The 12514-nt window shown below is 29.5% G+C and overlaps 1 protein-coding gene across 6 annotated transcripts in view; it reads left to right on the plus strand.

Annotated features, from left to right (window-relative positions):
• LOC133847848 (ELAV-like protein 1) overlaps positions 1-7757 on the plus strand; it is a 42656-nt gene extending 34899 nt beyond the window's left edge. For 4 of the 6 annotated variants that reach the window (XM_062283107.1, XM_062283110.1, XM_062283108.1 and 1 more), the window contains 5 exons: positions 784-828; positions 899-1156; positions 1217-1460; positions 2037-2081; positions 3723-7757. In XM_062283107.1, coding sequence (XP_062139091.1) covers positions 784-828; positions 899-1156; positions 1217-1460; positions 2037-2081; positions 3723-4047 — 917 coding nt within the window. In that variant the 3' untranslated portion in view covers positions 4048-7757. The remainder of the gene's footprint in view (positions 1-783; positions 829-898; positions 1157-1216; positions 1461-2036; positions 2082-3722) is intronic. The other 2 variants (XM_062283111.1, XM_062283112.1) reach the window with 1 other exon arrangement.
• The last annotated feature ends 4757 nt before the right edge of the window (positions 7758-12514 follow it).

Genomic DNA, 12514 nt, shown 5'->3' on the forward strand with positions numbered 1-12514 from the left:
TTAAAGAGCATTTAAAATTATAAACAATTGATAATAATAATAATTTTCTTTACATTGTTGTAAAAGCTCAGAAAGTTTAGCCTTCTATTACGCTCTTTATTGACGTAGCGTACACTTAATATTTATTTTTAGTCAGAATATACTACGAAGGTTGTTTTTGTCTGATTGAAAATGTCAAAGAGCATAGATATTATTTGACTTTTGAAGGGAAAATTCATATTTGAAATGTCATAGGAAGTGTTAAAGACCACAATAATTGACTTTTGAAGAGAAAATCCTTATTATAAATGTCAAGTAAAATAATAATAAAAACAGTCACTGCTTTGTAAGTAACATATTTCCTCTCTGCATACTTGGAAATCGGCTAGGAACGTTTGCATTAAAATTAATTGAATAAACAAGATTTGTATTATTCAAAAGAATTACTCAGAGAGCATAGATTTTGACCCTTATCTAATCTATCAAAAAAACACTTTTGACTTTCTCCAACATTTGAACAAGTGTAGTATATTAAATATATAATACTATATAATATGTGGACATAACATAATTTTGGGAAAATGTTGACAAAATGTTTAATCTGAAATGCTTAACAAGTGAACAATATGTATGTAGTTGTTTCGATTATTACTTATCTTTTATTATCACTCTATCTTACATCTATTATCTACGCAACTGCATGACTAACGATAGTATTTAATATTAATAAATTGGAATGCTTTACATCATATAAAATATAATGCAACATATTAATGCAACATCAAATTCGTGCTTCAATTACAGTCTTGCCAGCATCATTGACCGCACTCAATCCGGCTTTGCAGCAAGGTAAGCTAAACTTGATGATGACAAGTGAATAAAGAGAAAAGATTATTAAAAGATGATAACAACATTTTAGGTCAGAGTCTGGGCTATGGATTTGTTAACTATGTGCGCGCCGAGGACGCTGAGAAGGCTGTGAACACCCTGAACGGTTTGCGTTTGCAGAATAAGGTTATTAAAGTATCATACGCCCGTCCAAGTTCAGAATCTATAAAGGGTGCTAATTTATATGTATCGGGTCTTCCGAAAAATCTATCACAACCAGACTTGGAGGGGATGTTTGCATCGTTTGGCAAAATAATTACATCTCGTATACTCTGTGATAATATTTCTGGTAAGCACTGAACTCAATTTGCTATTGAATTCGATTCAATTCGATTAAATTCGATTGCAGGTCTATCGAAGGGTGTTGGTTTTATACGTTTCGATCAACGCAACGAAGCTGAGCGCGCCATCCAGGAGTTGAATGGCAAAACTCCGAAGGGCTATGCCGAACCGATAACCGTTAAATTTGCCAACAATCCAAGCAATAGCGCCAAGGCCCAGATCGCCCCACCATTAACCGCATACTTGACGCCTCAGGCAGCGGCGGCCACACGCCGTTTGGCCGGTGCTCTGCCATCGGCCGGTCGCATAAGGTGAGTGTGTGAATACTATCGATATCTATCTTCGTCCACTATCGATAAATATCATTTACTATCGATATATATAGTTTGTTATCGATCTAATATACTCAATTATCGATAATTATCGAACAATTACTATCGATAACTATCGTTTACTATCGATAGCTATAGTTTGTTAGCGTTTGTCTCATGGCGATAGGTGGATATCATTTTTGATTGTTTTTAAGTGGGGTTCGAGCAAATGTCTCTCTGTCTTTCTCGCTCTTACTCTCTCTCTCTCTCTCTATGTATATCCATCTCTTTTATGTTGGGGTACAGCAAAGACAACTGTAATTCGGTTAACATTCTCTACCTTTCTCTCTCTCTCACGTACAGACAGACCCCTTGACAGCAAATAATTTGTTCGCCTTTGATTTGTAATGGTTACATTTGTGTTCATTCTTGTTTTGGATTTATAGTTCTTATGAATTTTTATAAACATGTATACATAAAAAAAAGAAAATACTTGATTTCTATTTCCTACCTCTTTTTCTTTCCTTTTTTCTTTTGAAAAACAAAAAAAACAAACAAATTTCTCATCATTTTTAGCATTGGAAAAAGTCCATTGTTAGCGATTAACAAGGGTTTGCGAAGGTGAATTTTTCGACTTATTTATTTCTCACACACACACACAAACACATACACACACACACACCCCATACGTAAACATATATTGATTGCTGTTTTTTGATTTATGTTTCAAAACTTTAAAACCAAAAAGCAATACTAAATGTTTAGATTTAATGTTTGTGTGTAATTGTTATATTTAATACTACAATATTATACTCGCCGCATATCATTTTCAATTTCCAAATATCAAATCAAAATACATTTTTTACTTTTACTCATATTTGTTCTTCAAAAAAATAAACACAAATTACTTTACGATTTGCACTCACATTGTGGCTTTTTGTGTTCCAATGTTCGATTTCGATTTTGTTTCAGCGCATGTTTAACTTATTCGTTTTATCATTTCCTATCCCCAAGTATACTATATATCATTTAACTCTTGTTTAATAGATCTATAAATACTCTAAAAAAAAAAACGAAACTCTTTATCATACTCTGCTTTGATTTCATACTCGATACTATAAAAACTTAACTTTACCTTTCGAAATGTATTTTCTTTTTCAATTGTTTGTGTTTTGGTTTTGAACGAATTCAGCGACAATTACATGCTTGTGCTTTCAACTGAATAAACAATGATTGGGTTAGCAGATAATGCCAAGAAAATGAACAAAACCAAAATTACTTGCAGCACAGTGTAATGGTGGCCTCCATCAACAAACATAACCTATGAAGCATGTAAAAATTAAAAACAAATAAAATTAAATAAATTTAAAAAGAACATACTTCGGCATTGTCGAAGATGAAATTATTCTTGCAGTCCTCAGAGATAAAATACTATTCCGATTGTTATATTTTCAATATTATCCTTTAAATATACCAAACTAGTATACATCAAAAATACTACAAAGTAGATTGATATAATACTTCATTCAAAATATACCGTAGCATACCGTAGAGCGAAAATATCCCATAGGGTCTAAATATAACATAGAGTAAAAAAATAAATATGGTATTATAGCGCAAAAATATTAAAAATATACTAAAAGCTATATTTCGTATATTGATATAGTGCCACATTTAGGCTCAAAATATATCATAGAGCTCAAAATATACTATAGAGTTTAGAATCTACCATATTGTCAGCCAAATTTCTACAATTTTTAGCCGATAGCAAACAAAACATCATAAATGCTGCACTTATAATTGTCTGTATTGAAAGAGACTCTAGCTTAAACAATTTTGAACCAAATTATGACGCTGATCAAGAATATATATATACTTTGTAGGGCCGCAGATGCCTCCTTCTACCTGATACCTATCTTTCTTGAAAGGAATTCAAACAAAAAAAAAAAATAATAATAATAATAAGAAAATGGAAATAAAACTGCAAGAGTAAGCAAAAAACAAAGATTAAAAAACAAAATGAATCCAAAGTAAAACAAAAAAAAGACTGAAAACATTTCCAGCATAGCGTTCTAGTTTCCTATGTGTTTTACTCAAGGAGGGACCGACACTTTTGCTACATTAAATGTACCATAAAACTAAAAACAATGATTACAACCTCAAGTACTCTACTTAATCCATATACGAATGAACAAATCATTATATGACAAAACTAATTTGATTTCTTTTCTCCCTTCCCCAACACAATTGAAATACCAACAGATACTCACCGCTGGCTGGTGATCTATTGGCCAATACGATATTGCCGGGCAATGCAATGACTGGATCGGGCTGGTGTATATTCGTCTATAATCTGGCACCGGAGACCGAAGAGAATGTTCTTTGGCAACTATTTGGGCCATTTGGGGCGGTGCAATCGGTGAAGGTGATTCGTGATCTGCAGACAAGCAAATGCAAGGGATTCGGCTTCGTGACCATGACCAACTACGATGAGGCTGTGGTAGCCATACAATCACTTAACGGCTATACTCTCGGCAATCGGGTGCTGCAGGTTAGCTTTAAGACTAACAAAACTAAGACAACTTAAGCTTCGATTTAGATTTTTCGTTTTTTTTTTTTCTGTTTCCGCGATCGAAACGCTCTTAAGTAGGTTTTTGTGATTTTCGTTTCTGAAATAACCGAAAACTCTCTTTACACTGCATAAAAAAAAATAAAAACACAAAGAAAAGAGAAAAACGAAAACGAATAAATAATTAAATATAGTCAAGATAATGGTAATGAATATGATATTGAAATGAAAGAGAGAGGAAAATAAACTATGAAGCACATTTGTACATTTGGCATTTGACAGCGAGTTTGTAGTCAAAATTACATAATAACATAATTGATCAAAGTGTGTGTGCATACTAAAAAATGATGTTGAACAAAAAAAAAATACTTATTAACTATATTGATTTATGATTGATTAATTGACTCGATGATTGATTCGTTAAGCTCATGAAATCTTAGCTAAAATTTATATATTTCTTTTCCTCCATTTGTTTATCTCGTGGAACAGCACTACATAATCTTAATTTAAATTCTTAATACCACTTGAAAAGAATACTAACAACTAAAAAACAAAAAACAAAACAAACAAAGCTTAAATGAGGCAAAAACCACAAGAATAATGACAACAACAACACAAAAAAAGGTTAGAACAACAGACAAATGTCTATAAATTGCATAAGAAAAGACAAGACAACAAAGTAAAATCATTGAAAAAGATAAAAAAAAAAAAAAAGAAAAAAAATTACTTAAAAATACCAAACACTTTAAATAAAATAACATAATTTTTTTTTAATTAAATTTAAATTAAATTAAATTGAATATTACAATTACGTAACTAAATTATTTAATGTTTATTCATTTAACTAAGCAAGTAAGATACCAAGAGAACAACAACAACAAGAACAACAAGAACAAAAAATACCAAAACAAATACACTTAATATAATTAAATACTATTTATTCAAAATGGGCCCGCAATGTGAATCCGCAAAATGGATCACGGAATGGACTACGCTATAATTGCTATATATTGTATTTGTGTTCGTTATGCATATTACTTAATTAACGTTAATTACGAAATATATTAATTATATGAATTTGCATTCACTTTAAATAATGTTTATAATATGCTTAAATTCAATTAGATTCTATTCGATTTGCATTGATTTGAACAAATGAACAACAAACCCAAAGCAAAACGTAAAGCCGCGTTCAATCAAACAAAAAAATACCAAAAATACGAAACGCAACAAAAGAACAAATAAACATACATACATCTTACGTACATCATACATCATACATACTTATAACCATTATTATTATATATATGTAAACGTTTTACTTTCATTTTTTCGTCGTCGTCTAACTTAAAACTTAAATGAAGAAAACGTAAACCAAAAAAATGCAAAAAAAATACAAATAAACATATAAAAAATACCAAAGTATATTCAATATTGTATGTGCAAACGGAAACGTAAAGAAACCAAGAAAACAAAAAAAACTTATTATATTATATTATATTATATTATATATTATTATGCCTACTTATTATTCCATTTTTATAATTATAACTTATGAATAAAAACCAAAAAATGCAAAAACATCAACAAAACCAAAATCGAGCAAGTACTTACACAAAATACTACAACTAATAAATATATATACGAATATGAATATATATATTTATTACTAAATAAATGTGTGACTGCGAAATGGAAAGAAAACCCAAATCCAAAACTAAAAACACATTTGTTTTCATTTCTTTCTGCCACATACAATCAGAGCAAGAAAATACGCTAACAAGCAAATGAAAAGTGGCAACGTTGCACATTTTTTTCAGAGCAATTAAATACGCTAAAAACCAAGTGAAATGTGGCAACATTGCACATTTTTTTCAGAGCAAGTCAATATGCTAGGAAATAAGTGAAAAGTCGCAACGTTGCTCATTTTCTCTGCCACATACAATCAGAGCAAGTAAATACACTACGGTGCAAGTGAAATGTGGCAACGTTGAACATAACAATTTGGCAACAGCGCAAAGGTCTTGCTCTTGCAACGTTGTCTCAACAGTTGCATTTTTCTTTTATATTCATTTATTAAACAGCTACAAATGGGTAACTGAAAAGTGGCAACAGTGCCTGCAAAACAAACACACACATACACGCAACAAGGCCACGAAGCCGGAATGAAGTTCGAAATTTGCTTGAACTATAAATAGATTAAAAACAAACCACAAAATTAAGATAAAACAATATACAAGAAAGCAAAAGATGAACAGCAACAAGAACAACAACAGCACTCGCATTTTTAAATGAAAATATATACTTTAATTGAACTCGCAAATGTTCAAGCTTAGTTTCAATATGATCTACAAACGTAATGGGATAAGTTTTAAACTGGTTTTGTCGTCAGTAAAATGCATTACTAACTAACAAGATAGGTATCAACAACAACAACAACAGCAACAACACGAAAAATATACCAAATAAAAATATACTATATACTATATATAGAGACGTACTTATAAGATGTGAGCCTATTAGATATGATTCCCCATTTCGCTCCCATGTTCGTTCTTTTGGCGCCCCATTTCCTCCCTTCCCCCCAAATATTCCGTAGAGCTAAACAGCAATCAATGTGTGTGTCAGTAGATTTAGCAAAACAAAAAAAAAAAAAAACGAAAAAAAATACTTACTAAATAATAACTAAATAAAAATTTTTAAAAACGAGACTCTTTTTTTCTCCAAAATATATATATATAAAAAAAAAAGTAGTGCATTAAATACGGCCACATCTACATGGCAATTGAGGGCACTAAGCGGATGTGGAAGAGGAAGCAAAAGAAGATGATCATCATCTTCGGAGGTAGTCAGAGAACGCGAAGATTAAACAAATATGTACTTAAGATAGTTACATCTCAAGCAAGCAAAGCAAATCGCGTCGGATTCACATCTGCGCAAATTGAAAACACCAAATTTTAAAAATATATATATATGAGATATATATATGTAAAAATATTTATATATATACATATGAAGGATGTAAAATTTTTTAAACAAAGATTTATAGTAAAATTTATGAATATATTGAATAATAAGTATATATACATATATCTATATATATATATATATATATACAACACATGTCAAATGGGAAAAAAGAATAAGCAAATGCATGAAGCTGCGTTTAAAACATGAAAAAAACACACAAAAATGTGAAATACATTTAAAAAATACCAAAAAAGATTGGAAAACTAAAAATGAAAAAATAATCTCGGAAATTGACAAAACAACAAAATGTGAAAAGAAAATAAATTACAAAACTGAAAAAAAAACAAAACGTTCGCCAAATGTGCCCGTGAGAGAGAAAGAGAGAGAGATCGTAAAATCGGAATGGGCAAAAAAATGAAAAGAAAAGAAACAAACTCAAAAACTCGATACTCGATAGTTGAAAATGATCGATAACAAAAACCTACTCACTTATATGTATGTATATATGTGTGTGTACTCGTACAAACAAATGAATTAACAAACAAAGCAAAAACTGAAAACAGAACCGACGAATTGAAATGGAAATTGATATTGATATTGATATGTGTATGAATCGTTTTCTCATGAGTATCGAATCGTTCATTCGTTCTTATTAGCTCATTATGTAATTCGATAGTTCGATAGTTCATTTTGCCAGTGGACTCTATATTAACATACCATACATACATACTCTATAACGAATAAAATAATAAAACAAAGCAAAAAAAAAAACAAAAACAAAAAATACATTTAATTACATACTCATTATGTGTGCAAAAAAATACAATGAACTTAATGAATTTTAATCACATTTAATAAACATAATAATAATAATAATGATAATGCTAATGCTAATTCTAATACTAATAATATCCATCACATTAGCCAGGTGCTGTTGATACCCACCAGCGCCTCAGGGTTGTGTGTCATTATTCAAGAAAGCAATATTAAAATGTGACTCGAGTTGGCTGCACACAAAACAAAAACAAAAAAAAAAGACAAAAAAAAAGAAACTAAAGAATTTCATTTGCTGATTCAGTATATTTCTAGTTTTAGTATTTTTCGCAAAACAAAATACAAATCTTTTTTAATTTTTGCAATCTCTTCTGCTCAAGAGGAGTTTAGTGGCAATTTTCAAAGCAAATTGTTTCACTGAATTAAATTTCGTTGAAAATGGAAGATAGTTTCAGTATATTTCTAATTTTAGTATTTTTCGCAAAACAAAATACAAATCTATTCACATTTCTTCGTTCTTTTCTGCCAGGAGGAGTTTAGTAAAAAAAAATATTTGTTTTCCAGAATCGAAGTTCACAAACAACACATCTTGAAAATATTCGCTGAAAATAGAAGCTAGTTTCAGTATATTCCTAGCTGGTTTCAGTATATTTCTAGTTTCAGTATTTTTCGTAGTATAAATACTAAATTGATTTATGCACTTGCTTAGAATACTTTCAACAATTTCTAGTATTGATTTAAAAGATTCGAGACAAAAAGACTTTAAATGTTTGTCGCAGCAATGAAGATGATTATTTCTTAAGAACTCTTATGGTGTTGCATGGTGTTGTTGCAGCTGTAAAATGATCGCAACTCGGCGACTCGGTCACAGAACTCAAAGCGTACACAAATATATAAAAAAGTGTATGTTATACCAATTACCTAATTATAGCTAAAGGATATTAGTACATAGAGCGAGTCGAAGGCGAAGGCGAAGAATGGCGAACGGAGTGAAACGAAGATGCCGACAACAAACACACACATAGAAATAGACAAACACACATACACACAAACACACACACACTGGCAAAGTACATGTAAGGCAGAGAAAGAGACGAAGAGAGAGAGAGAGAGTAAGAAGAGCGAGCGAAGGTATAAAACTGAACCCAACTGAAAACTGAAATTTGTGAACGAAATAACAATGAAAATCATAAACTAAGCATAAAATGCATTTAAAATTATTTCCGAATGAAGAAGAATAAACACAAATACATATATACACATACATACATATATGTCTAAATAGTTATATGATGAGATAAGATCTGTTGATCCAATTTGGCCGAACGAACTATAAAACTTCCAATACTTTTTGGTTTGGTTTCCATTTCGAACAACAAATGAGAAATGAGAATGTGAATCGATATCGAGATAACTCAATTTAGTTAATAATACTTAAGCACTTAGACGAATACGAAATACGAATACGAAATCGAAATCGAAATCGAGAGCAAGCCAAAACGATGCCAACACAACAAATGGGCGATTAACACGGTTTATACTAAAACATATACTTATGATCATGATGAAGATGAATGAATGAATGAATCTATTGTATGTGTATGTTAAAACAAGAAAAACAAAAAAAAAAAACATTCTTATAGTATGCTTCAAAAACAAAAAAAGATATTAACGGTTGAATGACGCAACCTTTAGGCAGTGATTTAATAAATAAACTTTTTAAATAAATGTACTTAGTATTGAGTTGGAAGAAAGTATCAGCAATAATTTGAGATTGGATAAAAAACACACACACATAAAAAAAGAAAAAAGAAAATATACGTAGCCGCTTTTGTCAACGGAACGCGCCCAAAAAAAAATATGAAACAAAAATATGAAATACTTGAAATACAGATGGTACATTTTAACTATAAGTAATTGGTAATAGATGAACGAATATGATGTAACAAGTCCTACACACACACACACACACTTCAACAAATCGATTACTGTCTATTTATGATTATGTATGCTACTTATGATTGTCTATTGTAAACACCTAAAGAGATACTTTATATACAACACTCAGAATTTGTACTTGAATATACAATTTATATTGCATTACTTAGTTTAACCACATCTTAACCAAAACTTATCGAAACTTAACTACATGATGATGATGATGATGATGAGGATGATGAAGAAAAAACCAAAATGAACTTTTAACATATTATATTCAATTATATTCAATTATATTGTATTGTATTGTATTGTACTTAGCATTTGAAATTGTATTCTATGATTCATATTCACACACGTATCTATTGGGATTGTGGTTCCAAAATTGATTGTGTTTCTGCTTTTGTCTCAAAAAAAAAAAAAATCCCCAGCAACAAGTTGAACAACTGAACAACTGAACAACAACCAAGAACAGTTTCCCGCCATCCCGAAGAACTTAGGAAATAACTAAGAATAAACATAAAAATAGCAGCTTAAATGAATCTATAGTTACGAGTATTTAAGATATTAACTCAATTATTATAGATATCGTACTTGAATATAGCTCTATTTGGAAATGAGTTCACACATTTTTTTGTTGTGGGGCAAACACGAACGAAACAACAACAACAAAAAATACTAAATGAAATAAATGAAAAAAGGTTTAGCAGAATTTTTTGTTTTGTTTTTTGGAGATCGCAGTAGATGACGATGATAACGGATAATGATGATGATTAACTACAAGATTTACACATTTATATGCATATATTATATTATATTATAACTTATATTACAAGAATTTAAACTATACTCGTACATACTTATAATTGATATGAATGTATGTATTATTCTTAATTACAATTATAATTATAATTATAATTATACAATTATTATTGTATTTGTATTTGTATTAGTTTTGTTCTACACTCTTTTGCTCTTTCATAAATAATAAAACCGAAAAACAAATACAAAAACAAAAAAAAAAACAAAAAACAAAAAACGCCGGCAAGCAATGGTATAAAAATAACAGAATAAAACAAAATCAAACACAAAAACCAACAAAAAAATACCAAAAAAAAACAACGTGAAATAAAATGAAATGAAAATTAAGCTCAAATGTTGTTTTATTTGGGATATTAAAAACAAAATAGTAAAGTTATATTTTGAAAAGACTTTTGATTAGAAAGAAGAATCTTAACATAAGATTTTTGGGTTGAGAAAATGTTAAAATACGATTTTTATGCATAAGTTGCATTTTAAGATTAAAAATTACTTATTTTAAGATAAACATTTTGCTTTAAGAATGTTTTATTCTAGACAGAAAATAAGATTGAAAAGAATGATTGAAAATAATAATCATTTTGAGATTTAAAAATCTTCTTTTAAGATCGAATTTACGACTTTTGTTCTTGTTTCTTAAAATGTGGGAATTTCCATCAAGCCAATAAAACACAATCGTTGGGCTTTTTATTTAGATAACATGATTTATTCCATTTAAATATTCATTTATATACTTATCTCCGTCAATATGTAGTAATGCATAAATACAATAAAAATAATATATGTATGTGTGTATATATTGTGTGAGGCATTTTCTCAATTTCGAATTCATTTGCATTGCATAAACACTTTTTCATAGCATACTTTTTGGGGCAAGCTTTGAACTCAAATGCTTTCTGCATACAAGATGAATTCGCATTGACTTTGCTCTCCACATTTCACATGTATATATATTATATATGTATATAGTTATATATATATTATTATTTAAATAACACTCTCGATATATATATAGTATGTATGTAGAAGTTATTTATATAAGCATATAGCATATATGTATGTATGAGGTTGGCACAATAAATTTGTCATTTTAGGTACTCGGAGTACGTATCGAGGTTCAAGCTCGGTAAATTCTGCAACCGTCAACTATAATTTCCAGTACAAATACTTTAAAAGTCATTTAGATTAAAAAAAAAAAATAGGGGCAACTATAACTATTATAGGACTACACTGAAAAAACAGACAAAGTTCTAAAATCAAGATTATTTGTCTTAAAAATTGTGCACTTAAAATCCATGAAATCGTGATGAGTCTTCATATATTAAGATTTTCACGTTCTTAAGGTCAAAATCTTGATTTTAGAACTTGTTTTTTCTATTATAAAGCTAGAAAATCAACTTGTAATAGACATTGAGTAGAGACAATTAACAATCTTTGGTTTTCTTTTGTTGGGTTTTGCCATATATTGATATGCCAGCGGAGTTGAACTTTATAACATTATTATATGATTATATATATTTTTGAAATTTGTTTTCATTCTTGGAACTTTACTTTAAAATTTGTCTTGATTAGAATTCTGCAGTTTGTTTATTGGACGCTTCACTGGACAGCAAATTTTTTAGATTGCTTGGTACACAGAGAGAAAAAAAGGTAGATTGAAAAGTAGATTGCAAATCTCGTTTTGCGATTTCAAATATTTTATGTACGATTGAAATCTTGATTCAAGAATGTTTTATTCTAGATTGAAAAGAAGATTAAAAATCTTGATTTAGAAACTTTCAAAAATCTTGAAACAGGAATTTGTTAATCAATAATCGTTTTGAGTTCAAGAAAATCATCTTCTCAGATCGAAATGATATCAAATTCAAGAATTTTGTTCTCGATGTATAAAAGAAAACTTTAAAACTGTACTTTTGGTTTTATTTTAAACAATCAAATGTTTAGAACGTTTGATGTTGCTTTAAGATTTTGCTTTCTTGGTTCA

The sequence above is a fragment of the Drosophila sulfurigaster genome, chromosome X, assembly GCF_023558435.1.
Source record: "Drosophila sulfurigaster albostrigata strain 15112-1811.04 chromosome X, ASM2355843v2, whole genome shotgun sequence".
In the NCBI taxonomy this organism is placed as follows: domain Eukaryota; kingdom Metazoa; phylum Arthropoda; class Insecta; order Diptera; family Drosophilidae; genus Drosophila; species Drosophila sulfurigaster.